Raw genomic sequence first — 26,212 nt, forward strand, 5'->3', positions numbered from 1 at the left:
ATGGAATAACATGCCAGGGTAGTTAACCTTATATAAATATCATACAATATTACTTATTAAATATTTTGTAAAGCCTCACATTTCATCTAAGGCATAGGTCATGATGTTACATAACATTCCAAAATACTATTAACCTAATACGTGTTAACACTAAATTGGACAATGTGTCTTTTATTTCAATTTCTAATAGAATCGTTTGCGATTTTTTCAGCTGTGAGGGCTTATAAAATTTTAATTAAATGTTAAAACCACCCTTTTTGTGTGTGACGTAATTCAAAAGTCCAAATAAGAACACTCTTCATTTTATAAAAGTATCGTCAGATGCCGAAGGACAACACTTTTGCATGATTGATTGGAATATATTATAGAGAGGAACACACACCGTTTATATCGTTTTGGTGTAAATAAGTAGAACATGGAGGACCTAAAATTTCTATTAGCTTTTGATAAATTGTTGAAATTTTTCAGAATGTACAGCCGGGATGTTTGGAGAGGGATGTAAACACAAATGCTCTTGTAACACAACAAATACAAACAAATGTGATAACGTAAATGGAAGATGTATTTGTCATCAAGGCTGGGAAGGCAAATATTGTGAGAAAGACAAAGATGAATGTACAAGTAACAGTGACATCTGTCCTGAAAACTCAAAATGTGAAAATAGTGTAGGGAGTTACAGCTGCAAATGCAACTCTGGTTTCATAATGGACTACAAAGGATTATGCAAAGGTAGTATTTGCTATTGTATTTTTTATAAGCCACACCATGTTGGCTTTTCGGCAGTAAATATTAGCTTTTTCAAATTGAAAAATATCATTCGTGATTAGCCATTACTTATGAAAATTAAATGTGTTATTTCATTCTTCTTCTTTTAAATCTCACAAGTATTTAAGTAAACAAAAGATAACGTTTTCGAAAAAAAACATATCGAAGGCATTTTCGGTAATAACTAAAACGAAACTTTACTGGAGTCCAAAAGCCTTAATTTGAATTTCTTACATAGATCAACGATGGCACTTCAAATGGAAAGATACATTAGATTAAGAAGAATAATAGTCAAAATTATTTTAAAAAATCGAATACTTTTGTGCTATACTAAGCCTCATATAGTAAAAACGTTTAAAAGTTTTTCATTTATTTGTGTTTTTTGTTGTTGTTTCTTTTGTTTGTTTTTTTATATTTTTTCGCAAATAAATGTAAAGTAACTTTGCAAAATGTGTTCCATGATTTTATTCAAATGTGTAAAACTTTGTTTAATAAACTTTGAATATCGATGAAATAGTACATTTTATTAAAAATACCACATACTTAAAAATACTAGAATCAGGCATACGATTAAAGAGGTAAGAGAATGATCCTTACGTATCACTTTACTGTAACAAAAGATGAGATTAAATACAATCAAATGTATATTTCTAGTTACTTTTACCGATACACTTTTCATACATCATGACATTGATCTTTCACACAGATATTAACGAGTGTGAATCAAATCCTTGTACACTAGACGTCTGTGAAAACATTCCTGGAAGTTATAAGTGTAAATGTGACATTGGTTTTGCAGAGATAGAAAACAAATGTGCGCGTGAGTATTAAATCTCATTTGTTGGTATCGGACAAAACCATTTGTGATTCAATTAGGAAACTGTCTTGCATTTTTTTAAAAGCAAGCTTCATTCCGATGTTTGCTCATCATTTATTTTAATGTCCTATGGAATTGATGAGTAAATACAGATCAGGCTAGTATTAGGAGTCACAAGAAATGCTGTATCTTTCAATATTTCTCATCAACAATGTCTTTGCAAGTCTTTGATTTCACGATATTCTGTGTTCATTGCCACCAAAGAAGTGTCTTTTTTCCAGCATTTTTATGTTCATGTTTTGTTTGTTGAATTTCAACTTGCTTTTTACAAATTAACATACATATCTATGTTATGTTTAATTGTTCTGTCCCTTTTAGAAAAAAAGATAAATTATTTTTGTATTTTTCTACGTTAAAGGTTGTACGAACAATAAATTCGGTGTAAACTGCTCGGAAACCTGCCGTTGTAACGGGGAACATTCTGCTAACGTAATACAAACTTGTGACACTGCCACAGGCAAATGTATGTGTCAGTCACATTGGCAAGGTGATACGTGCAGTGACGACGTTGATGAATGTGAGGACAAAGCGGCATGTAAAGATAAAGATAACACCGTCTGTATCAATTATGACGGCGGATATTCCTGCAAATGTGAACATGGTTACAAAGAGTATCCAGGAATAGTGTGCATTAAGGGTATATTTATCTATTAGATTTATATTTAAGATATATTCTAGAATCGAAACACTTTTTCATTCTCAATTCAGTTGATAAAGACACACGTAATAGTATGTATGAAATAAAGAAGCTAGATAGTTAAACTAAACTTAAGTAAGTTTTGAAAGTAGAAGCACAGTTTTTTTAAGACAAACAACTTATGATAGAAAAGGCCTAGTTAAACTGCAAGTGATTAACTAAATTATTACAATATAAGTTATTTAAACAGTCTTTGTTTGACTATATAGTACAGTAAAGTAAGACCGCTATTTATCTTTTATGGAATGAAATCACCTTTTGCGTTCAAAACCTGATGGAATCACTTAATTTTTTTTCCAGCTTTGAAGCTTTATGAAAATTATTAAACAGTTAAAATAATGTCTGCCAACGTCAAAAAAGTGAAACACTCCGGATGAAATGAAAATATTGTAATAATTAGAATTAATAGAATGCAAATAAATTAAAACCTGTTGTTAGCAGGCGGGCTCAAATTGCACTGAATGCCAATGAATTCGTGTAACAAAACGTTTTGTTAACAAATAGACTTTTTTAAAATTTGTTTTTGAATAACCGATTTTGATTTGAGATATAAAAGAAAACAGTAACATTTGATAATCTTTACTTAAGACATAACTACAATAGATAAAAATAGCACTGCATTTATTTGTAGGTCCATTCTTTATTGTCATGCAGATGTACATTTTATGTCTATCAATGACTCCCAATGACTCTAATCATCTATTAGAATAATGTTGTTTATTGTAAGAGAGAAAATTGAGATAATGTTTTTGTCTTGTAGAATCGCCTATCATGATAGACCTTACGGTGAACCTGAATGTAGACGTTTCTGATAAAACAGACCCTGAAGAACTGAAACCATTTGCCGCTGAAAGTGTGAGTAAATTTGTCATGTTCAAATGTAAATAAAACTATAATAAAAAAGTTGCTGTTACTAATTTAATATATATGTTAATTGAAATATACATTTTTATTATTTATTTTATGTTCGGCAGTGTTGTTAAATTGTTTTTTACCAGTTTACTTGTAAAAATCGTTTTCTTTCCCATTTCCTGTATTTTAATGACTGTAACGTAACATATATTGTGGTCAATTTACTGATGTCAATGTATGTGCAGAGAGTGTTTGTGTCTTGCACACTTCATTCCTTTATTGTCTACTTGAACTGTTATATATTAATTTACTGAATAACAATTTCATATACTTAGTGTTTGTGTTAAGTCCTTGATGTTTAGGTGATATCATTTAGGATTATGACTAAATTAAGAAAAGCAATTCCAAAATTCTGCTGTTTATGTTATCTTTCTTAGTTTATCTTTTCGTATGAGAGAGCACATAAAGAAATGGATATAATGTTTGTTTGTTTTTCGGTTTTTTTCTAGCTAAGGGAGTTTTATAGTCAGTATACAAAGGCTGACATTGAGATCTTGATCAGAAATATAACGTTTGCCAGGTAAGTTATTAAACTTTAGATGGATTGAAAGATTTATTTCTGTAATCCGTTTTTATGCAATAACTTGGAAAACCATATCCAGTGCATGATAAAACAATTAAACATGTATGAAAACTACAATTACATCAATGACATCATACTAAATATATCACAGACAGGTTCGAAATAATTTATTTTCATTGTTGTTCTAAGGTAATGAGGGTACTAACAATGAGAAGCATGTAATGGAGAACACATTCCCAGTAGGAAAAAACTATTTTTTTAAATAAAAGAAATAATTAAAAGAAATGATTACACATTAAGGACAAATTACCTTTGCTGACAAAATAAAAGTAATACAACATTGTTTTGCTCCTGATAGAAGAGGAAAGTTACTTCCACAGGTCACATCTATTTTATGCAAATGATATTGCACAAAAACCTTTGACCCCCACATTTATTTCACCTAGTTATTTATGAATAGATAGGGAACACATATTTCATCAATATATTGTTCAGTGGGTAATTTGTACCTTTTTTCTAACCGATTTTAAACCCTTAAGTGATACATCACTAATATGTGACCTATGGGCAAGATTAAATTCGAACCATATTGATTTATTCTGTAAGACAATGAAACCAAAAATTTAACATGAATAATTAAAATGACACAGAATCAAAAGTTTCTAATGTAATGTGAAATAATCTAGTTTATTGTGTAGGACGTTTACATTCGGCCTTTTAAGAAACAGAATTTTCCATTTAACTCACTAGACAAAGACTGATCGAGAGTAAGACCTATACATATAACTTTTCCTTAAAACTGTTTTTAGTAGAGGAATGGAACCTTAGTTACAACTAAATATTGTTGATTCAGTTCTACCCAGGTGAAGAAAACATTTATATCAGTTACGCAGTGACTGACAGATTGGATTATTTTTTTTAATTCTTTTATCAATAAAATAACTTTTTTTCCTGCAACATAAATGTCATAATCTTTTGCATATAGACGAATGTTGTTTAAACCACACCCTGTACACACCTTCAAATGAATTGGCATGAATTAAAATAAGTATGTTACGCAGTGACTGACAGATCGGATTATGTTTTTAATTATTTTATCAATAAAATAACTATTTTTCCTGCAACATGAATGCCATAATATTTTGCATATAGGAGAACTTTGTTTAAGCCACACCCTGCATTTAATTCAAATGAATTCACATATATTAAAAATAAGAATGTGTCCAAAGATTCTAGATAAAATTTGCATAAAATAAAAATTCTATCTATAATTGCTTAATACATGTATTGCATGTCATGCATGAATTTGCTTTCTTTCCTTATGTAATACTTTTATTCTAGGTTCATGTAATTCAGTATGTGTATATAAAATAATAATTTAGAATTGTATTGAATTATTAAATTTTTTATTTATAATTGTTTAATATATACGTGTATTTTCTTTTATTCCTTATACTAAAATAATTTGATTCTAGATTGATGTAATGCAGTAGTAAATAAATAAATGTAATATTATAAAATTGTTTTGAATTTTTATAATTTTTTTAGTTCCGGTAAAACCGTTCGCCGTAGCACAATGAAGGAGTTAAAAATTGATTATACAGTGATTTACAAAGAAGATGATATAAGTGTAGCTTCTGAGCTGACAGTCGCTACTATGGATATTTCAAAAGGAGCAGATCTTAAATTTGACGGGCATACAGTCGTTGTTAAAGCAGGTATGATAGTGTGCAAAAATTGTCGTCAAGCTGTACAAATTTAACGATATTCAAAGACTGGAAATAAAATGACTTTTTTCACAGCCTTAAAAACCGTGCTAAACAATAACGCTTAAAGTAGGTTGAAATTGTATACTATATCATATTCTATATAGTTCTAGTAATATTGATGGAGGAGGTGACGGAGTAGTAATAGCAGCGGAAGTGGTAGTGGTAGTAATAGTCGTAGTCGTCGTCGTCGTAGTCGTAGTACAAGTAGTAGTAGTCGTAGTACAAGAAGTAGTAGTCGTAGAAGTAGTAGTAGTTGTTGTTGTTGTTGTTGTTGTTGTAGTAGTAGAAGTTGTTGTTGTTGTTGTAGTAGTAGTATGATATCAGTAGTAGTAGTAGAGATTGTTGTAGTAGTAGTAGTAATAGTAGTAGTAGTAGTAGTAGTAGTAGTAGTAGTAGTAGTAGCAGAAGTAGTAGTAGCAGAAGTAGTAGTAGCAGAAGTAGTAGTAGCAGTAGCAGTAGTGTCTAATTGGATGTCTACAATTTTATACTGAAGTTAAATTTTTTATTCAATTTTATTCAGTAAACGTGAAAGGTAAGCAACCATGTGATGTATATGTGGAGACTGTAGGAATATGTGCAGACGGTTTCAAATGCGAAGTTGAAAACAAAAGACCAGTTTGCAGGTAAACATTGAAAACGTTTATTTCCATTATCTTAACCACCATTTCAACGCTGCATATCAAAATTGATCACTACCATATGAATTGCTCTGTATAAAATAAAGCAAGAAAAACTATAACTTCATTTAAAAAAGGAAGATTTTAATAACGTTCATTATTCATTGTTTTGCAACTAGATGTAGAAGGTAGACGAAAAACAAGATATTTTCTCCTTAATACGATACACCAAACAACGTTTGACACATTTAGAATCGTCAATATACATTTGTTATCCAAATAGTACGTCAAATAGTACGTCAAATGTACGTCAAATAGTCATTTGCTCACTCGTGTGTTATCTCATTTTAGAACAAGTACCTCTGAGGGTGAGTACTTATTTTTGCTGATTTAATTTTGCAAAAAAAAAAAATTACTGAAAATTTGAAAAAATATATTGCTGGTAAGTATTTCAATAATTTAATTTAAACCTATGACAAAGTACTTCTTAAACAAAAGGTGAGTGTTATATGTTTAAACATTTATTCATTTAAAGATAAATGCTGTTCAAATAAATATTTTCATATTTATAAAGCATAGACTATACATTATCACTATAGTTGGATTCAAAATATAGAAAAAAGTTTTAAATAAGTGTATACAAATATGCTTAAAAACTGAGAATAATGTTTTTTGCAGTAAACCTTGCATTGATAATAGGAGTGTCATGCGGTTGCTTCATTTTGTTGTTGCTCATCATTATTGTGATAATGTGTCTCAGACAACGAAAACAAAGAAAGAAGGAGGACGTCAGAATGCAAAGGGAGTATGTCATTGCCTATACTTTATTAAGCTGTTAATTTTTAATTTAAACAACAATTATTTTTAGATTAGTTCGATTTTGTAAGAAACAACCCCTGCAATGTTTTGTCAAGAGTAAAAAACAATTCGTCTCTTTTGGGTTGCTTCATAACAAGACTTAATGTTCCGCATTTTATTGAGTTGGTTGTTTCGAGGTGTTATGGACCTATATTTATAAAGGTATTTTTCATTAAGTCCAGTATTACACCTGTACACACGAGTTTAAACAAATAACGAACCGCAATATATTTACGTCATTGACTACCACATTAACATTTTCTTGGAATCTTAAATCAAGCAATTAATATAACAGGCTTACTAGTGCTTCTGACATGGGAATGAAACTTGAAAATATAAACAGCCGACAGGGGAACATCTACAACGTGTTAGATTGGCAGACCGGTAAGACAAGTATTATTTGTTGTTTATACAAAACGAATTTAATCACCTTTTAATCAACCAAGGGTACGGTAATTTCTTTACACAGAGCTACCCTTCAACTACTGTACTTTAAATTAGTAAACTATTTTACATTTTCTGTATTTATTATAAAATTGATTCAAAGGCTGTATTTCAGACTTAATGTAAATGAGAGCACCTTTTAGATCTTTGAAAACAGCTAGTATGTTTGATGACTATAGTTCATTTTCAATATGCGAAGTATTTGCATTCATTTGTACTTTGCTTTGTTTTAGTTTTATTAATTTTATAAACCTATGTTCTGCCTACTTGCATAGTGTTTTAATTTTTTAAACTTCCATCAAAAGTATGATTTGTTAGTTTGCAGCAGGGTGGGTTGTTGGATTATGGAAGGTAATTTGTCGAGTGTATGAATTTTGTATGGTGTCATTTTGTTTAATTATATGATCAAAAAGGGTTTACAACGTTAACAGAACGCAGACTTCACCTGTATTTTATTTTGTGTATACTATAAAAATACAAAGCTGTGTATGCGTGTGCATGTCTGTGTGTGCCTTTGTACGTGTGTATTCGTGTTGAATAAGAAAACTGCATTGTATTCGGTTATTTAAAATTTGCTTATAAAGAGCATGTCATTGTATAAAAATGTAATTTCCTTATTTGTTTATTTATAAACGTAACTTTTTGTATTGAAAGCGACAAATATCAGAGATAAGGGCGATGACAACGAATCTAAGTATATGACTTGGAAATCGATAGCTTCAAGATTCACGATGGCATCTGGCAATGATTCCAGAGTAAGATACATTTACAAAAAAACTAAAGCTTGGTCATTCGATTCAAATCTCGTACAAAGCATGACGTATTAGTTAACTATACGAAAAGAAGAATGTTTGTATATCAAAGGGAAAAATCTGATTTTTAGATTGATATGATTATGAAGATTTTTTTCTTACCACGATAATATTTGACGTGACTAGCCAACTTAAACTAAACGCAGTAACCTCAACCGGGTACTGTGTTTCGATATTTCATGTGGAAAAACATGAGGTACTTGACAATCCTATGAAGAACAAGATGTTTTGAATACAAATATATCATTAGATTAATTAGAAAACCATCATTTGATGAAAAAATTAGGATGTGTTGGAGAGCAACACTAAATATCGTTTTTTCGGTATATTTACCGAACAAGGTAAATGCTTGAATAATTAAATGCTTAGATAGTACTTTAAAACGGCTTATCCATCTCCTCACACCGATTTAAATACGATTATGAATGAAAAATAAATATAAATATTCGTTGTACATGTTATCACCACTTCTGTCAAGCGTCTAGAGATATTGCGTCATAAATTTGCATTTTTTTAAGAAGTTTAAAAGCTGCCAATTTACAAGTTATGTGTTTTCAATCAATTGTCCTTTTCCTTATTTTGAAAAAAAAAACATATTCTTTTTACTTCAGAATGATGGACACTATCACATTCCTCGTGCGAGAATGAAGGCATCTCCTAGTCCAAATCCAGACTACGTAACTCCAAGGGAATATTAATTGGACTTTTGAAATGTGCTGTTGATGACTTGTTTTTTACTTTTTCTTTGTGTTACTTTTATCCAATCTGTTAGCATTATAATCATAAATCCAGTGACTCTATCGTGTGTATAGCTTCCTTTCTAGATATTAGGACATCATAATCTTTTTTAAAATGGTTTGTTCTCTTGTTTTCTACGTTTTAGAATTTTTTATTAAAATAATGGAGAGACACTAGGTTAAAGCATTAATTTAGATTATTATCAGTCCGAGAATAAATAGCCTGAAAAAGAAAATTTTCTTCAAAAAATTTACTGCATAAATCGACAATAAAAATGGACAAAGCAACAATGTTCTGCAATTAGTATTTTTAATTCTTTTAATTGACATATATCTATAAATGTGGTCTTTAAATGTTAAACAAACGTCTACATGAAATATATAGTTGCTTAGTTTATACAATATGCAGAATGTCTTCTTTTTATGTAAGACATATACATTATATTAACAAGAAGAAAATATCTTCATAAGTAATGAGAGAAATGTTTTTTTAATGTTAAAGAAATTCAATTTGAAGGATGAGGACGTGTGTTATGGAACAAAATATCTTGCATACAATTTTTTTGTTCGGTTTAAAAAGGACTCAATTAATTATTTCAGGCGTCAATTTTGTTTTCTATAGTTTCTCCGTTCTTGCAAACATAACAATAAACTATTTCTCTAGCATTTGTAGAAAATTAAAAATCGATTAAATTGTACATCTGTATTTTGTCTTTATAAAGATATCATTATATGTGTCATTCTTTCAATATGCTAATATGATGTAATTTGACAGTTAAAAATCCTGTATGTTATAATAAAGGTTGTTACCACACTTAAGTGAAATATAATATTGCTTCTTAAATAGTTTTCAAACATCGAAGAATATGTTACATATGTACTGCAAATATTTGTCCTCATTATATGTAATCATTAAAATATATGCATTCATTTCTTATTGAAACATTAGACTTAGACTTTATAGAAAATAAATTTCTAATTACCTTCTTTTATAAAAATGAAATGTAAATTCGGTAATATCTTTTTAAATAATGCTTTTTGAAATTTACAATATTTATAAATCTTCATTTAAGCATTATATTTTTGATATAAAACCATAAGAAAATTGAGCTACAGGATCTCATAATAAAAATACCGGTCACTGCGTTAAGCTGTTGTTAAATTAATTGCGTGATTCACGCATATAAAAATAAAGTGAGACTGATCGGAGCCGCACAGCGTATTCCGGTATATACCAGACAAGGCGCATGAATGATTTAATGCTAAAATTTCGACTTTTAACCCAACGGAATGAACTTTAAACGTCTAATTAATCGTTTCACATCGATTTATATGAGATAATGAATGAAAAAATTTAAAAATAGGCGAAAAAGATAAATTTGTCGAGTTTTTGATCCTTAGTTCTGCAAGCTTCTAATGATACTGTACTGCGTTATTTCAATAAAAAAATAAACATGCAAGTCACGACAATCCATCCGCTTGCGCAGAATTTATGCAAGAATTTATAAACAAAATCTAAACCTACCGCTTTTTGTAGGCGCCGCTAAACGTAAACGTAAGCATTGTACAGTTATACATTTAATATCTGTCTAAATTTTTAGAGCTATCATTTATGTTTAAAAAAAAACAAAAGATTTGTCAAGCAAAACATAACTTTTTCCTATTGAAAAGATTATTCAAGTTTGATTATTTATTCAGCTCTTAAAGAAGAAAAACGGCATTGGCGTTGACGTCGTCGTCAGAGTGGGTGTTTGTTCACCTTCTCGTTTAGGCTCGTTTTCTCAGAAACTTCAAAAAAATCACTTCAAGCTGAGTTTTGTTTTAATAAACATCATTTTAAATGTGCATAATATCCTACTTTTTTTGCAAAGGAATGTCCCGCTTTTTATTTAGTGCCTTTCTTAAGGACACATTAGCACACAACTTATTTTTCTCAGTTTTGCGCCTGTAAGCCCCATTATTTTACTTCACAATTCTTGGTCAATCTTTTTGTTAAGGTACATTTCTCTAGTATGTATTCACTTTCAACTTGAAGTACATGCTAATTATTGAATTTGAAATGAAATTCTAAACGACAGATAATCATAAAAGCCTTTATTGCTAAATTATTTCCCTTTTGTTTTTTTTCTTTACCTCAGAAATCGTTAAACGTATTATCTTCAAATTTGAAATATTTATTTTTAAATGTGCGTTAGGCTATGATTGAAGAATAATGCCCCTTTCTCTCTGTTGTCTTTTAGACAAAGGAGGGTGCTTTCCACAAACAGCACTTGTTTATGTTTTATATCATTTTATTCAATATTGAAACTTAACACAAATATTTTGTTACATTTGTAAATATTTTTATTCATAATGAATCATGGTTAACAATGTTTGCTAAGTTGATAATATCCATATAGCTTTAATCCGGTTGTTTTTAATCCGGTATTAGGTTTAGATTCGTCGGAACATCATTCTCTTAAGCGATTCATAGGCTTTAAAATCATAGTATACCATTTCAGACGGAGTGTTTGTTCGTGGCTTGAAATAGTGTCAATTTAGGTTAGCAAATGCACAATTAAAATACCATCAACCACCCAGAGAAGTATTGGCGCAATGTGGAGGATTGTCATGGTCGTAAGTTAAGAAAGGTTGCCCGAGGAAGTCCGTAGTTGTGATTACCTAACGATGGAAAAGTAAAACATGACGTCCGTCAAACTCACGTCAAACGTTAATATATTCGTCCCCTTTTCGTTTACTACACGACAAAGAAAAAAAAAACATGAAACAAGAAGCTAAAGACTTGAAGCTAGCCGGTAGTAGAAAATCAGATAACCTAATGTTTGATGTTTATTGTTTTTTTTTAGCAGGTAAATGTTGTGCTTTCTTTTTTATGCCTAGCTAATCCTTTGGTCCACGCACTCAGACTGGCAACCAGTAAATCTTACAAAATTAGTTCTTTAATGAACAGTTGATAATTTTTTTCTTTCACAAAGGTTGCAGAAAAAGAAACATAGATAATGGCATAAAATGCCTGTCGGTCAGGCAAATGTCAAAAGCGAAAAATCTATATCTTTACAAAAATTGCAAGGCCGTTTTTTCTTATTTCTATACCAACACTAGGTTCTTTGAAAGATTTGAAAAATAAACATGCTTCATACAGTAAATGCTGTTGTTTTTTTCTTGTTGTTGTCCTGTAAATTTGAATATAGTATTATACAGACCAGCGTCTCCCACCAGTTATCAAAAACAGCAAATATTTTACGTCATCTAAAATAAAAATGTTATTTGAAGTAAAAAAAAAAATATATATATAATTTTTCTGTTATTTTTCAATTTGAGTATCACATTTACCAAATTTAATGTCAATTGTTTTAATAAAAACACACCTTCAAGTTATTAAAAGCTATTGTTTGTTAAACAATTTCCTCATTCCAGGAAAAGACGACCAAAGTGTTTATCAAGAACCAACTTAATCATATATTTATTCCATTTAATTATTTATTCAACAAATAATGATTATAATTAGCTTACCCATAATGCTCTATAATTATGCTACTACCTGTATGACGTAATGTTCATCTCAAATTGAAGATTATGTCCAAAATATAAAAATGCAGCGCTTAGTATGCTAATTAACAGACAAAACATGACCTACATGCTTGCGTTTGCGGCTTTTACCGTAAAAGAAGGGTTCAAATAGGAGATGAAATAGAAATTTATGACTTTTTAAAAAGGTTTGTTTTGCAAACATGTTGCTAATTACTTAATCGACAATACAGATTTACGATGTTTAGCTTCGATTTTTTAAACATAAAAAGGTTTATTTCTGTTGCTTGATTGAGATGAAATTTTGGAATTAATTTGACTCACTCTCAAGTCTGCTTTTCGGAAATACTTCTTTGTGGCTGAGGCTTGCCTTTAAGAGTTGAGGAACCAGAATTGTAGCCACTGTTTATCCCCGGGTGATAGTTAAAGACGACTAAATTTGTTCGAGTCTCTTAGCTGTAGCAGGTGAAATGGTTTTGTCTCCTGGTGTTGCTCCATATGACCTTAATTGTGTTCATGTGCCGGAAAAGCAAAAAAAAAAACAACAAATATCGGAGATAACCTCTGTAACAAGTATGGGCGTCATATAAACAAAACAATAGCGGTCACACTATTGCCGTAGAATAAAGCATGTCAGTGTAACATACAATACCTTGCATGAGAAATATAATAACGTCATAGCATTATAATAAATTTAGTTTCATTATTGACATATACGTATTGACGTATAAACGTATACTGTAATTCTTTTATAATATTTCCAGATTTTATAAATCCTTGCCTGTTCAATTTCGTCATTTACAATGAAATATATACATAAAAACACACACATAAATATATAGTGAGAGAAGAAGTTTAGCGCAAATATTTTAAAATACAATATTATAGATATACTTTATTTACTTTTTTCCACTGAATAGATATTATAAACCACAGCCGCACATACGTTATATTAGAAAGGGTTCCTTTTAACTGTTAATGTCTTGTCTATTGTAATGTACTTATAAAGAACATTACCTGTAATGGCACATTAACATATACAGTAACAAAAGATTACTTTGAAAAAAAGAAAGGAACTTCTTTGTGGCGCAAATCAATTTAAGAATAATTTCAAAATGCGCGCATGCGCCTCTTTTAAACTTGGTAAGGAAAGTTGTTATAAAGCCTGTGCAAGAGACAAGTTGTTAGGAATTGTAGGTACATGTTTCGACCGCAGATTATATAATGAATGAAGTTTGTGGAAAATATTTAAATATTTTATGATACATACGATATGTCCTTATATAATAATATAACAAATTGGCAAACCAGAGGTATATTATATGATGGCACAATGCGTGAGACATAAGTATGAACAGTGATTTTGCATGTCGGTATAATACCTTTATGCCATATCAACTGTTTTAGGTGTTTGATAATAGTTCCCACTAATTGCTTGCATATCATATGTAAAAGACTCTTAAACGAGCTTTTTTGAGAGAGAAATGAATTCCTCTCCAGTAAAAGTAAATTTCAAAATAAAGATACAAAGATATTGCGGTTAGAAGTAAGTACTTTGAATGTACAACAAATAATATGAGAAAAATAGTTGATTGTGGAATTAACGTTATAGAGAAACTAAGGTAACTTATGGAGAAATGCTAGAAGAAAGGAAGAATGTAAGGAAATTCATGACTGAATATATCCGAAATTTAATACTTAAGATTAGCATGTATACAAATATGAGAGCACGAAAGGCCAAGTTTATTCACAATGCTAGTAATTCTAACAAAAAGCGCTTCGATTGTGTAATGAATTTTTAGACATACTTAAAGAGGGTTTTGTTTTTATCGAAAGAGAGATGCTCGTTGCCATACAGACTGTTATTTACTGTAGCTGGACAATTTAAATTAAGTGGGAAATCTTTGACGTATATTTCTGTATTGGGTATATTTCTGTATTTGGTATATTTCTGTTTTGGGTACATTGCAAAGGTAATACACATTCAGATACAGTTTCCCTCATTCCGCAAATGCATGTCGGGCTATCCACAATAAACCTTTTGAACAGATCCTCATTCAATAAACTACATCTTAATCTTAATCTTGTGTGAAGGATTTGATCTTTACGTGTGCCTGTATTATAGTAAGACGGTGGTCTTTTGATTTTCTGAGTTATTTTGGACTTGAAAGATCTTAAAGTTGGACTAGATTGAAGTGTTTCAGGAAAAGAATTCCAGGTACGAATAGTAGATGGTAGAAATGATTTTTAGTATAAATGTGTTCTCGTCTGAACTGGAGTTAAATAATCAATTTGTGTAAGGTTATATGTACTTAGTTTGGTAGGAGTTAGAAGATTTGAAAGATAAGAAGGCGATATCTGTTTTTTCATGTTATACAATAAGATTTATTTGTGTTTATTTCTTTATTTCTGTTTGCTGCTTCTACCTTCTAACGATTCCCATCCATTTGTTAATGTTATGTAGTTTCGTAGCGACTGCGACTATTGTTGCTGGATTTTATTTCCTTATTTACTTCTTCGGTTAAAGTATCCAATACTACATCAGCATATTCAAGAAGTAGGGAACCGAATTAACAATATATGCGTTCGAAACTTATTCGTGGTAAAAGAAATTTAAAACTTCTGAGTAGTCCAATTCTTTACTAGGCCATATCAAGTAATAGATGAACATGGGTTTCCAACGGGCACAGTGATATAAAGTTACACTAAGATGCTTATGTCATGTGACGTAAGCTATTGTTTTATTGTTATAACTAAGTGTCAGATGAGACAGTTTAGATGGTTTCCTAGAATTGTTTTCGTTTTATCTGGATTGAAAAATACAAGCCAAGTATTGGCCCAAGATTGTATTCGATCCAAGTCTGAGTTAAGACTGGTTGCTGCGGTAAGTGGGTGATCTACGACTATATAAAAACTTGTGTCATCCGCAAAAAAAGTTTTATGTTAACAGATATGTCATTTACCATGTCGTTGATAAAGACAAGAATCAAAAGGGAACCAAATATTGAACCTTGAAGGATACCTCCGGAGATGGAAACCCATGTACATTTCGGTACTGGATTCTTTGTCGCCTGGAAGACAAATAGGAGGAGAACCATCGAAGAAGCGATTCGTTTACACCCAATGAAGATAGTTTGTAAAAAAGACTTTGATACCAAACTCGATCAAAAGCCTTTGAGACTTCACAAGTACAGCCCTAACCTTAACCCTGATCGAGAGCTTGACAAGTATCATTGTAGAGGTAAACTAATTGATTCACTGTTGAGTCACCATTTATAAAACCTGAATGGTGAGTAGTAAGTTAATAATTAGGGACAAAATGATTGCACAGATACTTATGGACACATGTTTCAATCATTTTTCCGATACAGCTTAACAATGAGTTAGTGGAGTTGGATCATATATTTTTTAAATAGGACTTACATTTGCAAGTCTCCAGAGCGTAGGAAAAGACGAAGAAAGAATAAGTTTTTCGGACGAAGTCCGTCTGTTATCAGTTATTCTGGTAGAATTGACAGGGAAGGACTGAGTACAAAAAGAATTTTCACTGGTCATTTTAGAATTGCAAACTGAAATCGGTGAATCTTATTGGTCATTCTTTAATAAAATGTAAAGGGCAGTTCTAACCATTCTGAAATTAGATGTAAAGATAGGTCTTACCATTCTAAAATAAGATTTTAAGGATAGCTCTTAAATAAAATGTAAGGTATAATTTTTGCCACTATAAAACAAAATGTAAACAAAATGTAAAGGATGGTTCTAAAATAAAATATACAAGAATGAGGATAGTTCTTTAACTTTTTGGTTAATTTGTAAATGATTTCAAAATTTATCAAGTCAACCGTAAATCAAGTTAAAGAGACATCAAAAATAGAAGTTGACCCACTATGAAAAAATCTCAATATAAATATGCTTCAATTAAATTTCAATCTTTACCAAAGGGGCATATTCCTCGCTACTAGAAATAATTATTATGTCATTGCTATGCAAGCACTGCTAACATTTCTTTTTGAATAGAAAACTTAGAAATAGCATAATTTTGCATGCTAACTAGTTTTGCCTCGGCCGAGTATCTTTTTCTTAAAGACACTTCTTGTTTAAAAATGCGGCGAATGAACTGGCTTAAACAGGTTCGGATTTTAATAAGTAATTTAGGGCTTACAAGGTCTGGGCCACATCCTTTTGAGGGATCTATTTATGGCTTTGATTGTCATGCCTTCTTTGAATTATCGCATAAAAAGGAAATCAAAATAATAGTCTGAAATGATGTTTCGTACACTCTTTCAGTGCGCGAGCCTGAATTTGTTTCACACTTGGTTAACAAATTGGAGATGTAGAGATGTAAACATATCAACACACGTCATGTCAATAACAATTTTTTGACAAATGCAAATCCTGTTTTACTTCATGTTGCTCTATTACAACATCAAATAAATTTTCTTTTATTGGTTTGCTTAGAAGCTCGTTTCGTTGTTGGTGTTCTTCTGGGTTTCTTTATTTTTGTTTTTTGTTTTTTTATTAGTTGTTGTTTTTAGTGCTTTTGCAAATAATTGTAATGGTTGTTTATTGTCGCCCTTTCTAAGAAACGGACAGTTGTCAATGTAAACAAATATCTGTCATTCAGTTTAGCCCTCCGATTAACTTACAAGACAAGATAACACAAAATGAATATGAGAAAATGTTGTTTTATAGATGTTAATATTGATAAATGCTCTTTATATTACTTTGACAGAATAATGTTTAGTGCCTGAATTTTTTTATAAACTTGTGTGCTTGAAAAAAGCGGTTCTGATGTCACTGATCTTTTTTCTACCGTCAATTTGAAATCATTCTAAGAATTCCTGAGGGTCATGTTTTGTCTTGGATAGAGCAATTAAATGTTTCTCCTGACATAAAATATCTCCAATGTTAAGCTTTGTTTAATCAATTTAAATTCAAATTTTCGTTCGGTTCATATGTATTTCCCAAGTTGTTGGCCTCGCAAAAATAAAATGCATACGTAAAACATGTCGAATTTGATAAATACCGTCCAAGCACAAGGATTTAATGTATGTGTTTTGTATTAAATATACATATCAATACACAAGGTTTTGTCACACATCTCTTAATTGTAGCCATTTTTATAATATAACTTTATCTGTTTAACTATCAATACATTTGCAATGCTAATTCTAGAATATAATGGCAAATTGTCAAGAAAAAATAAAAAAGTCTGTTTGCTAGATAGTGTGAGATAACTTTTGAATTGAACATGCTAATGCAATACATAGAATAAAAATTATAGAAACGTTCTTTAAGAGCATGGCACGTTTATTTGATCAACTCGTCTGTTGAAGTGACATTTTGCTATTTTTATTGTCAAGTTTAGCTGAATTGACTATAATTTTTTTAAAGATTGAGTGTTATAATTGTGATTGACAACCAGTCAATATTGAAAAATAATAAGGATAAAATACAAATATGTATAAAAATATGTATAAAATATAAAAGGATTGCCCTTCTTTTTTGTTATTATCGCATCGTTTCGAATTTTTTCTTTGTTCTTATTAACCACTTTTACTCAGTACATTTAAAATGGGCATTTGAAAACTGTATTTATATATAACAGGGCAGTTTGTCATCGATTCATATAGGGAAAAAATCAATATATAGCAGTTGAGTTTTATCACACCTTGTATATATCAGTGTAATTTATTTTTCATAGAGGCTCCAATGGGGCCGCGCAGTATAGAAAAAATAATAAAATGAAATTTATTCTCATATATACAATTGCTTAAATCATAAGGAATCCGCTGAATGAATTATTTCCACTGAAAATGCCTTTAAAGCTTGAATCCACATCACTATCTCCAAAAGGCATCAGTTTACAATTCGTCTCTTTCATTGGATTTCTTAAAGTTTTAAATATCATAAATGATCGTAAGGTAGCTTACGACGGCATAAGCTGGTATGGGTTTATTTTATCAGGGAGTGGAAATGAAAAGGTAAAATAAAGTGATAGGGCACAAGGGAGAGAAGTGCGCATGTTTTTGTTTTCTGTTTTTCCCCTTCTTTCTTTTGCCGATTTCTATTACAAATGAAACATAAAATTGCGATAAAACAGTTATAATATATAAAACTCGTTAGTTACCCGGGTATAACACTGACTGGGGCGACACCTCGGGATGTTTCTACATAAAAATAGTCTCGCCTTATCTCGCCCTCGACAGAAACACCGCTCAATGTCGCCCCAACCAGTGTTATATCCTGGTAATTTAACTCGTTTATACATTATAACTATTACTTAATTCAACATTATAGGTCAATTCCGATGGACACTAACAGAAATGTCCTTGGACCAAGTAAGTTATTTATCGTTCATGCCAATTAAAATGATAAAGTACCCATTAACGTGTATGTAAACTTATTTTATCTATTCCCTTTTAACTCACTTTATACCCTTACATGAGCGAAATGTCATTTTAATATTGTAAGGGTTTACTTCATTCATTTTATTTGGGTGAAAAAGGTAATTATTATGATCAGGAAGACATCGCAATTTTGACAGAATATACAAAACGAAAAATGAGTAAAAATGAATGAAAAAAAGATACAATTATATATTATAAGCAACACAATTTAAAGAAGAAAAATATGTTTTACAGTTTAGCTAAACGATATCTACGATTTGTCTATGATTTATTGTACTTTTTATTCTTCCACTTTAAAAAAACCAAACCTTCACTTTATCAAGGAGGCATTTTGTGTATTCCAAAGTTTAAGCTTAATTATTTCCCTGCTATAAATCTACTGGTTTTAGATACGATATTTTTTAATTAGTGACACTCGTAATATGAGTTATGGTGTATTAACATCTTTTTCCGAGATTTATTACTACGTTCTACTAGCCGCACAGTTACGTGGTTCAGCTTTGCCGATTCTAATTTGTAACACCAGCAACAAACTTAGATATTGAAAATTAATGATACCAAGCAGAGAAATATTTTGATATGAAGCAATATATAGTTTTATTTCGAAATTAACAGCGAATGTCTCATTTAATTTCACGAGAGCCTTATTTGTATACAATCTTACTTTAATTTGTTCGTCATCAATATGCAAGATCGAGCTTTCATCTTTATCAAATTAGTTAAATGTAGTGTTCCTGCTTCCGAAATTGACACACGACTGGTGTAGGAGAGTTAGTTTCAGTAGTTGTATGTTCATACTGTCTTATTTTATAAGTAAAATTCAGTCATTGTTTACAAGAAAAACAATATTGCACTTATTCATTATCCCTCATGTACAGACTCAATCAAACCGAGTCTGCAAATCTTATGTAATTTTGTTGTGAATAATGCTTCCGAGGGATCACTTTGTTTCCAGATTTTTTTGCCTACGGATTTGTGTATACATGAAACAATACATAGGACGAGTATTATTTTGTCATAGACAAAGAACAGTAAACGTCTTATTTAATTTCACGAAAGCTTTATTTGTTAACAATCTTACTTTAACTTGTTCGTCAACGAGCTTTCATCTCTATTATATTAGTTAATGTAGTGTTGCTGCTTCCAAAATTGGCACATGGTTGATTTAAAAGAGTTTTGGCAGTTGTATGTTAATGTTGTCTTATTTCATAAGTAAATTTCAGTAGTTACACACCTCCTTTATTGTTTGTGACAGGTCTATATTATTTTTTGGAAAGACCCGTTCAAACAAAGGGAAGTCCATTATGAGTTTTATCGTTTGCATGTGCACAGGTCTGGTCTAGTCAATCACCAAATTTTACCATAATATTATATATTTTACAGAGTCTGGGAAAAAAGAGAAAATCCATAGGCAAACAATATTGTTTACCTGTAAGAAAAGTATCGGATATCAACCGAGTATGAGGTCTTTCTGTTTAGGAAAGACCTGGTCACCAATTCCATATGACACCTCCAGTGCTACGCGCTCGAGGTGTTTCATGAATTTCGTGACCAGGTATTTCCCTAACCGAACTATCGATGTATGAGGCCGATTTCCAACTTACACACTTATGCATTTTGTGGTTTTTAAATGTCGTAATAAGTATGTGATGATAACGTGACTAACATTATAGTTTGATATAAAAATGGACTTACAACGTTCATTAGTTGTCATATTGTGAACTTAATAAATGCTCAAAAACCGCTTAGATTGTTATAACTTTGAAATATAATGCGATTAAATAAATCTTAACTTTGAAATGCTGTCTATTATTTTCATTTCAAGATGTGATACATGGTTTTTGAAATAGTGAATGCTCACTCATTCAATATTAAGTTATAAAAAAATAATCTCCATTACGACCGGAATATAATGATAATCATTTATATTTTTCATTTTTTTTTATTTCTGATTACTTAAATGATTTCTTTGTCTGTGCATAAGCAGGTATATCTGTCCCCGTGTTTTACATGACCGGGTCTATCTGACAAGACCAAACCTGTGCACGTGTGACAGATATACCTCATAACGGATTTTCCTTTGTTTCAACGGGTCTGTCCGAATAATATAGACCTGTCACAAACAATAGAGGAGGTGTGTAACGACTGAATTTTACTTATGAAATAAGACAGCATTAACATACGACTGCCAAAACTAACTCTCTGAAATCAATCATGTGCCAATTTTGGAAACAGAAACACTACATTAACTGATTTATATAATAAAGATGAAAGCTCGTTCTTACCTCTTGTTGACGAACAAGTTAAAGTAAGATTGTTAACAAATAAGGCTTTCGTGAAATTAAATAAGACGTTAACTGTTAATTGTCTATAACAAAATAAAACTCTATTGTTTCATATAAACACAAACCCGTAGACAAACAATATTGGTTTTCTTGTAAAAAAATGACTTAAATTTACTTATAATATAAGACAGCATGAACACACAACTACTGAAACAATCTCTCTCATTCATGTGCCAATTTCGGAAGCAGGAACATTACATTTAACTAATTTAAAGATTAAATCTCGTTCTTGCCTGTTATTGACAAACAAGTTAAAGTAAGATTGTATACAAATAAGGCTCTCGTGAAATTAAATGAGACATTCGCTGTTAATTTCGAAATAAAACTATCCCTATATATCGCTTCATATCAAAATATTTCTCTTCTTGTCAACATATGAGCCGCGTCACAATAAAATCAACATAATGGGTTTGCGACCAGCATGGATCCAGACCAGCCTGCGCTTCCGCGCAGTCTGTTCAGGATACATGCTGTTCACTATCAGTTTCTCTACTTGTTATAAGGTTTGTAAGCGAACAGCATGGATCCTGATCAGACTGCGCGGATGTGCAGGCTTGTCTGGATCCATGCTGGTTGCAATTCCATTATGTTGGTTTGGTCGTGACGCGGCTCAAAAAAGCTTGTTGCTGGTGTTACAAATTAGAATCGGCAAAGCTAAACCACGTAATCGTGCGGCTAGTAGAACGTAGTAATAAATCTCTGAGAAAGATGTTAATACACTATAACTCAGTGTTACGAGTGTCATTAATTAATAAAGGTCGTATCTAAAACAGTAGATTTATAGCAGGGAAATAATTAAGCTTAAGCCTTGGAATACACTAAATACCTCCTTAATAAAGTGAAATTGTGTTGTTGTTTTTTACAGTGGAGGGAAAACAATAAATCAGAGACAAATCGTAGATTAGCATATTATCGTAAAGCTTAACAGTAAAATATATTTTTCTTTCCATTGTGTTGCTTATAATATATAATTGTATCTTTTTTTCATTCATGTTTTACTCTTTTTCGTTATGTATATTCTGTCAAAATTTCAAAGTCATCCTGATCATAATAATTACCCTTTTTTAACCCAATTAAAATATATAAGGTAAACACTTACAATATTAAAATGACAGGGTTTAAAGTGAGTTAAAAGGTAAAAGATAGAATAAGAATGTTATGAGATGTGTGCACGTTATCGAATCATTATTAAACATTAAGATATTAAATAGATTTGAATGACAACTCAGATTGATAATGCTTAAATTAACGTAATTATCTTAATCATCTTCCGTGCGAAAATATAATGAAATTAATTGCAATGAAAAAAATCATGACAACTTACTGTTTTGCCCAAAATGTTTAGATAACCTTATACAGTATTTTCATTATACATGAACATGTATCAACTGTAAAACTGGAAAATGAAGTTTTGTTTGTTTATTTTGTTATTGATTTAACCACTCCGAAAAAAAACTTATAAACAACGACCTCTTCTACAAATCCCATCAACCTCCGAAGTTTCGAGGAGTTATTTTATTTTAACCCTTCTTTACCACTGTATTAGTTGTATTTAAAGAGTCACACGTTAATCGTCTTTTTAATTTTGTGGTTCATAAAATAAATAGCAAACTCCTTGATAAAGATGGGGTTAAACTTGAAGGTAAGTTAACTTTGTGTGCAACAGTTGATTTTTTTTATTAATTATTTATCTTTTTTTCTTTGAAATATGTTGATATTCTAGAATACAGATTTTAAGACAACATTTCCCTTTTTTGCAATTCAGTTAATACTCATAAAACATTTAATTAAATATATTGTCCGTCCCTACTTCAATTCAATGTGATTAGTTTAATGTGATAAACATGAAGCGCCTTGATTTTCATGATCGTAATAGGATATTCTTTGAGTTGATTATGTTTGTTTATAGGCAAGGAAAATCTTTTTTTAAAATCCGCGAACAGCAGTCATTATTAGAAGTCTCTGGCAGATACACTTTATAATTACAATTTGATATTTAAGAGAGATAATTTCTATTTTGAAAATTAAGAAAAAACGAAAGAAAAGAAGAAGAAGACAAGAGGAAGAAAACGTAGAAGAAAATTGTATTTTTTTTTTTCATTTTCTCGTATCTCGTTATATATATATATATATATCAAAATACGGCATCCGTTACCTGGTGGTTATGGTCGAAAACTTCAAACCCGAGGTGGATTCGAAGCAAACCAGCGACGTTGAATTCTTGTGAACATACTTTCCAGCACGCTTATAGAACGTCGGTGGTTCTATACAGGTTTGTGTCTGAATTTATTAACGGTGGAGCAAATGATATCTTTCTCCTCCACTATAGCTGGATAATCGTTATAATGACTTTGACAGTGTTGTTGCGACATAAAAATCAAACAAACAAACAAAAACTAATAAAGTACATACATTTTGTTTAGTTTGGTATTAGACATACTATGAAATTTGACTTTATACATAATGCCTTTTTGAGACATGAACGATTAAAAACTTTGTTTTAAGTTTTAAAAACTAGTCAATAGTCATTTACTTGAACCTTTGTCTTTTGCTTCTGTTTTTTTTTCCTGCGCAACAGATATAATTTTAGTTGTATGGACGTTTATATTTTTTACATTATTTTTATTTTATTCCGAATGAATTAAAAACCATCTAGGATACTTTATGGTAGAATGCGACACTAAAAAATCTTTAAAAACCTTTAAAATCTATACTCAGTCTAAATGACTAAAATAATTTAGTTCCTGTCAGTTTTGTGAGAGTGATCTCCCCTTTTCCATGCTTATATAACACATATTTTTTAAAGTCCTATAAAATATATATTGTAATGCAAAATTTTTAACAGAAATTATGTATTTGGATTTAATATTCTGTTTTTTTTCTGGGATAAATATTTTAACAGTTCTTTGTCACTGATCAGTGAACATTATATTTTGAAGTTTTCTTTGAAAACTGAATGAAATATATGCTGACAGGTGTCGGCGCAATAAATTGGAGCATAAAAGTTATTCAACCTATTTTGTTTTATACAAATGTACTTTGTATATATAGCATATTTTTATAGGACTTCAACAATTATGTGTTATATAAACATGAACAAGGGGAAATAATTCGCATAAAAGTGACAGTAACCAAATATTTTTCTATATATTATGTTCAATAAACAAAGTTGAAAAGAAATATCTTTATTATTTTTCTAGAAATATGATTTTTATGTCATAAGCCCGATCGGGTTTTTCACCAGCCTGTTAAGGCATTTTGCTTCTTTTTTGCTCTTTTGAAAGAACCCAATTTGACACGTCTTTGATGGTGTGATTGACATAATATTTTATCACAGTTTAAAATATATACGAGCAGTAGATTGTTATAACAATTGTTTTTTGTTGTTCTTTTTTGTTGTTTTTTTTTAAGAATTAGAGTATAAGTGAAATGAGTGACAATGACACCATAACATCAATACCATCTTCTTACCATTTGCATTTAAACATTTTAGTATCTTTTTATTTAATGTACCACAATGTAAACTTCTGTAGTTTGGATATATTGAGGTCATGTTTTTAAAAAACAATATAACCTTTTAATGAATGATAATAATTATATGAAATTTGGACAATTTTTCAGTGCATAAAACAGTAAACTGTTATGATATGGTATGTGGAGTTGTGTCCTTTAAAGGCAAAAATAAATAGTCTCTTGTAATTCTTTAAGAATGGCTTTTTATGTATTTTATGTTTAATATGTAATTTTATGTATACATGTAAAAATGAGACTGAAATAAAGAAAACATATATCAATATATAGTACACCAATATCCAAACGCTTTTTATTTCAATAAAATTTAAAAAGTTTAACAACAAGTTAATATATCTTTATGGTAGCTTCCTGTTTTATTTTCGGTTTGTTATGTTTATTCTGTTTTTTGCATGTCAAGTTATTCGCTAATTTTGTGTTAGTATTTTCAGAGACATGTTTAAAATTATTGCCTTCAAGTCATCTTTTAAATATCATTTACAATCACAAGTTTATATAACATTAATGTCTTTTTTCTTACTTAATCAGACCAGGATTCATTTATATCCGCCGGAACATCATTTTGGAGACTTTAAGCGATTCTGTGCCTTTGAATGCACTGTATGTCATCCCACCTTCGGACCTGCCAGGTCTAATCGATCCAGGAGTAACATATTCACCGTTTAGATTTGCGTGTGCACAAAAGTTATACCACCATCCACCATGGTCTTCTATTGCGCAATTTATACCGACTCCATCACGATCCATGTCGAAAGTTGAAAATTTTCTACCATTGTGATATGATAAACCAAAGCCATCGCCTGTTTTTGAAAACAAAACAAAAATGTAAGTCAGATTACCACATTTTGCTAATCTTGACATTATTAATTTCTTGTTAATGTTAATGATGTTATAAATGGCTATGTTATTATACAGCTTGAACTATCTTTGTATATACCGTAAACAACCATTTAAATTTAACAACGACGATGACAATGAATACCTGCAGTTCCCACACCCGTGTCGATATGAAGAGTATAATATGGCATTTCACCGAGTTTAAAATTCTGAAATGTTTCGTAAACAGATGTTCCGTCAGCTGCCGTCAGATCCAGCCTCAACTCTGTTTTTCCTCGGGAAACCATTTCATAGATGTTTTCAAGGCCTGTATTAAGAAAGTTTCTTTCTCAGAAAAATCTGATAAAATGCAAGCTCATATTTATACCTGTGTGACTAAAAGAATACTTAATACAAGTATTCTTTAAACATTTTCATGTTTGTGAGGTCATCTTTTGTTGTATCGTTATTATACTGATATCTAAAGGAACTATCCTATATTTACTAAATAAATATCCCACATTTTAAATTTCATATATGTGGATAGAAATGCAATCTATCAATCTTGTGT

The 26,212-nt window shown here is 30.5% G+C and overlaps 2 protein-coding genes across 2 annotated transcripts; one reads left to right on the top strand and one right to left on the bottom strand.

Annotated features, from left to right (window-relative positions):
- Positions 1-6: 6 nt before the first annotated feature.
- On the top strand, positions 7-11,351 carry LOC132733564 (fibrillin-2-like). Its single transcript, XM_060720222.1, has 13 exons — positions 7-18; positions 469-729; positions 1,472-1,585; positions 2,001-2,279; positions 3,100-3,194; positions 3,701-3,771; positions 5,323-5,492; positions 6,064-6,166; positions 6,512-6,528; positions 6,839-6,965; positions 7,314-7,402; positions 8,117-8,217; positions 8,886-11,351. Exons 2-13 carry the CDS (start codon positions 483-485, stop codon positions 8,970-8,972), a joined length of 1,500 nt encoding a protein of 499 aa, XP_060576205.1. The 5' UTR covers positions 7-18; positions 469-482; the 3' UTR covers positions 8,973-11,351.
- A 14,014-nt stretch (positions 11,352-25,365) lies between these two features.
- LOC132733563 (angiopoietin-related protein 2-like) lies at positions 25,366-25,949 on the bottom strand. Its single transcript, XM_060720221.1, has 2 exons — positions 25,808-25,949; positions 25,366-25,625 (listed from the first exon to the last, which is right to left on the bottom strand). The coding sequence occupies exons 1-2, from the start codon at positions 25,947-25,949 to the stop codon at positions 25,366-25,368; spliced, it is 402 nt and encodes a 133-aa protein (XP_060576204.1).
- Positions 25,950-26,212: the final 263 nt, after the last annotated feature.

This window comes from Ruditapes philippinarum, unplaced genomic scaffold, assembly GCF_026571515.1.
Source record: "Ruditapes philippinarum isolate M1 unplaced genomic scaffold, ASM2657151v2 ctg12996_1_1_1_1, whole genome shotgun sequence".
In the NCBI taxonomy this organism is placed as follows: domain Eukaryota; kingdom Metazoa; phylum Mollusca; class Bivalvia; order Venerida; family Veneridae; genus Ruditapes; species Ruditapes philippinarum.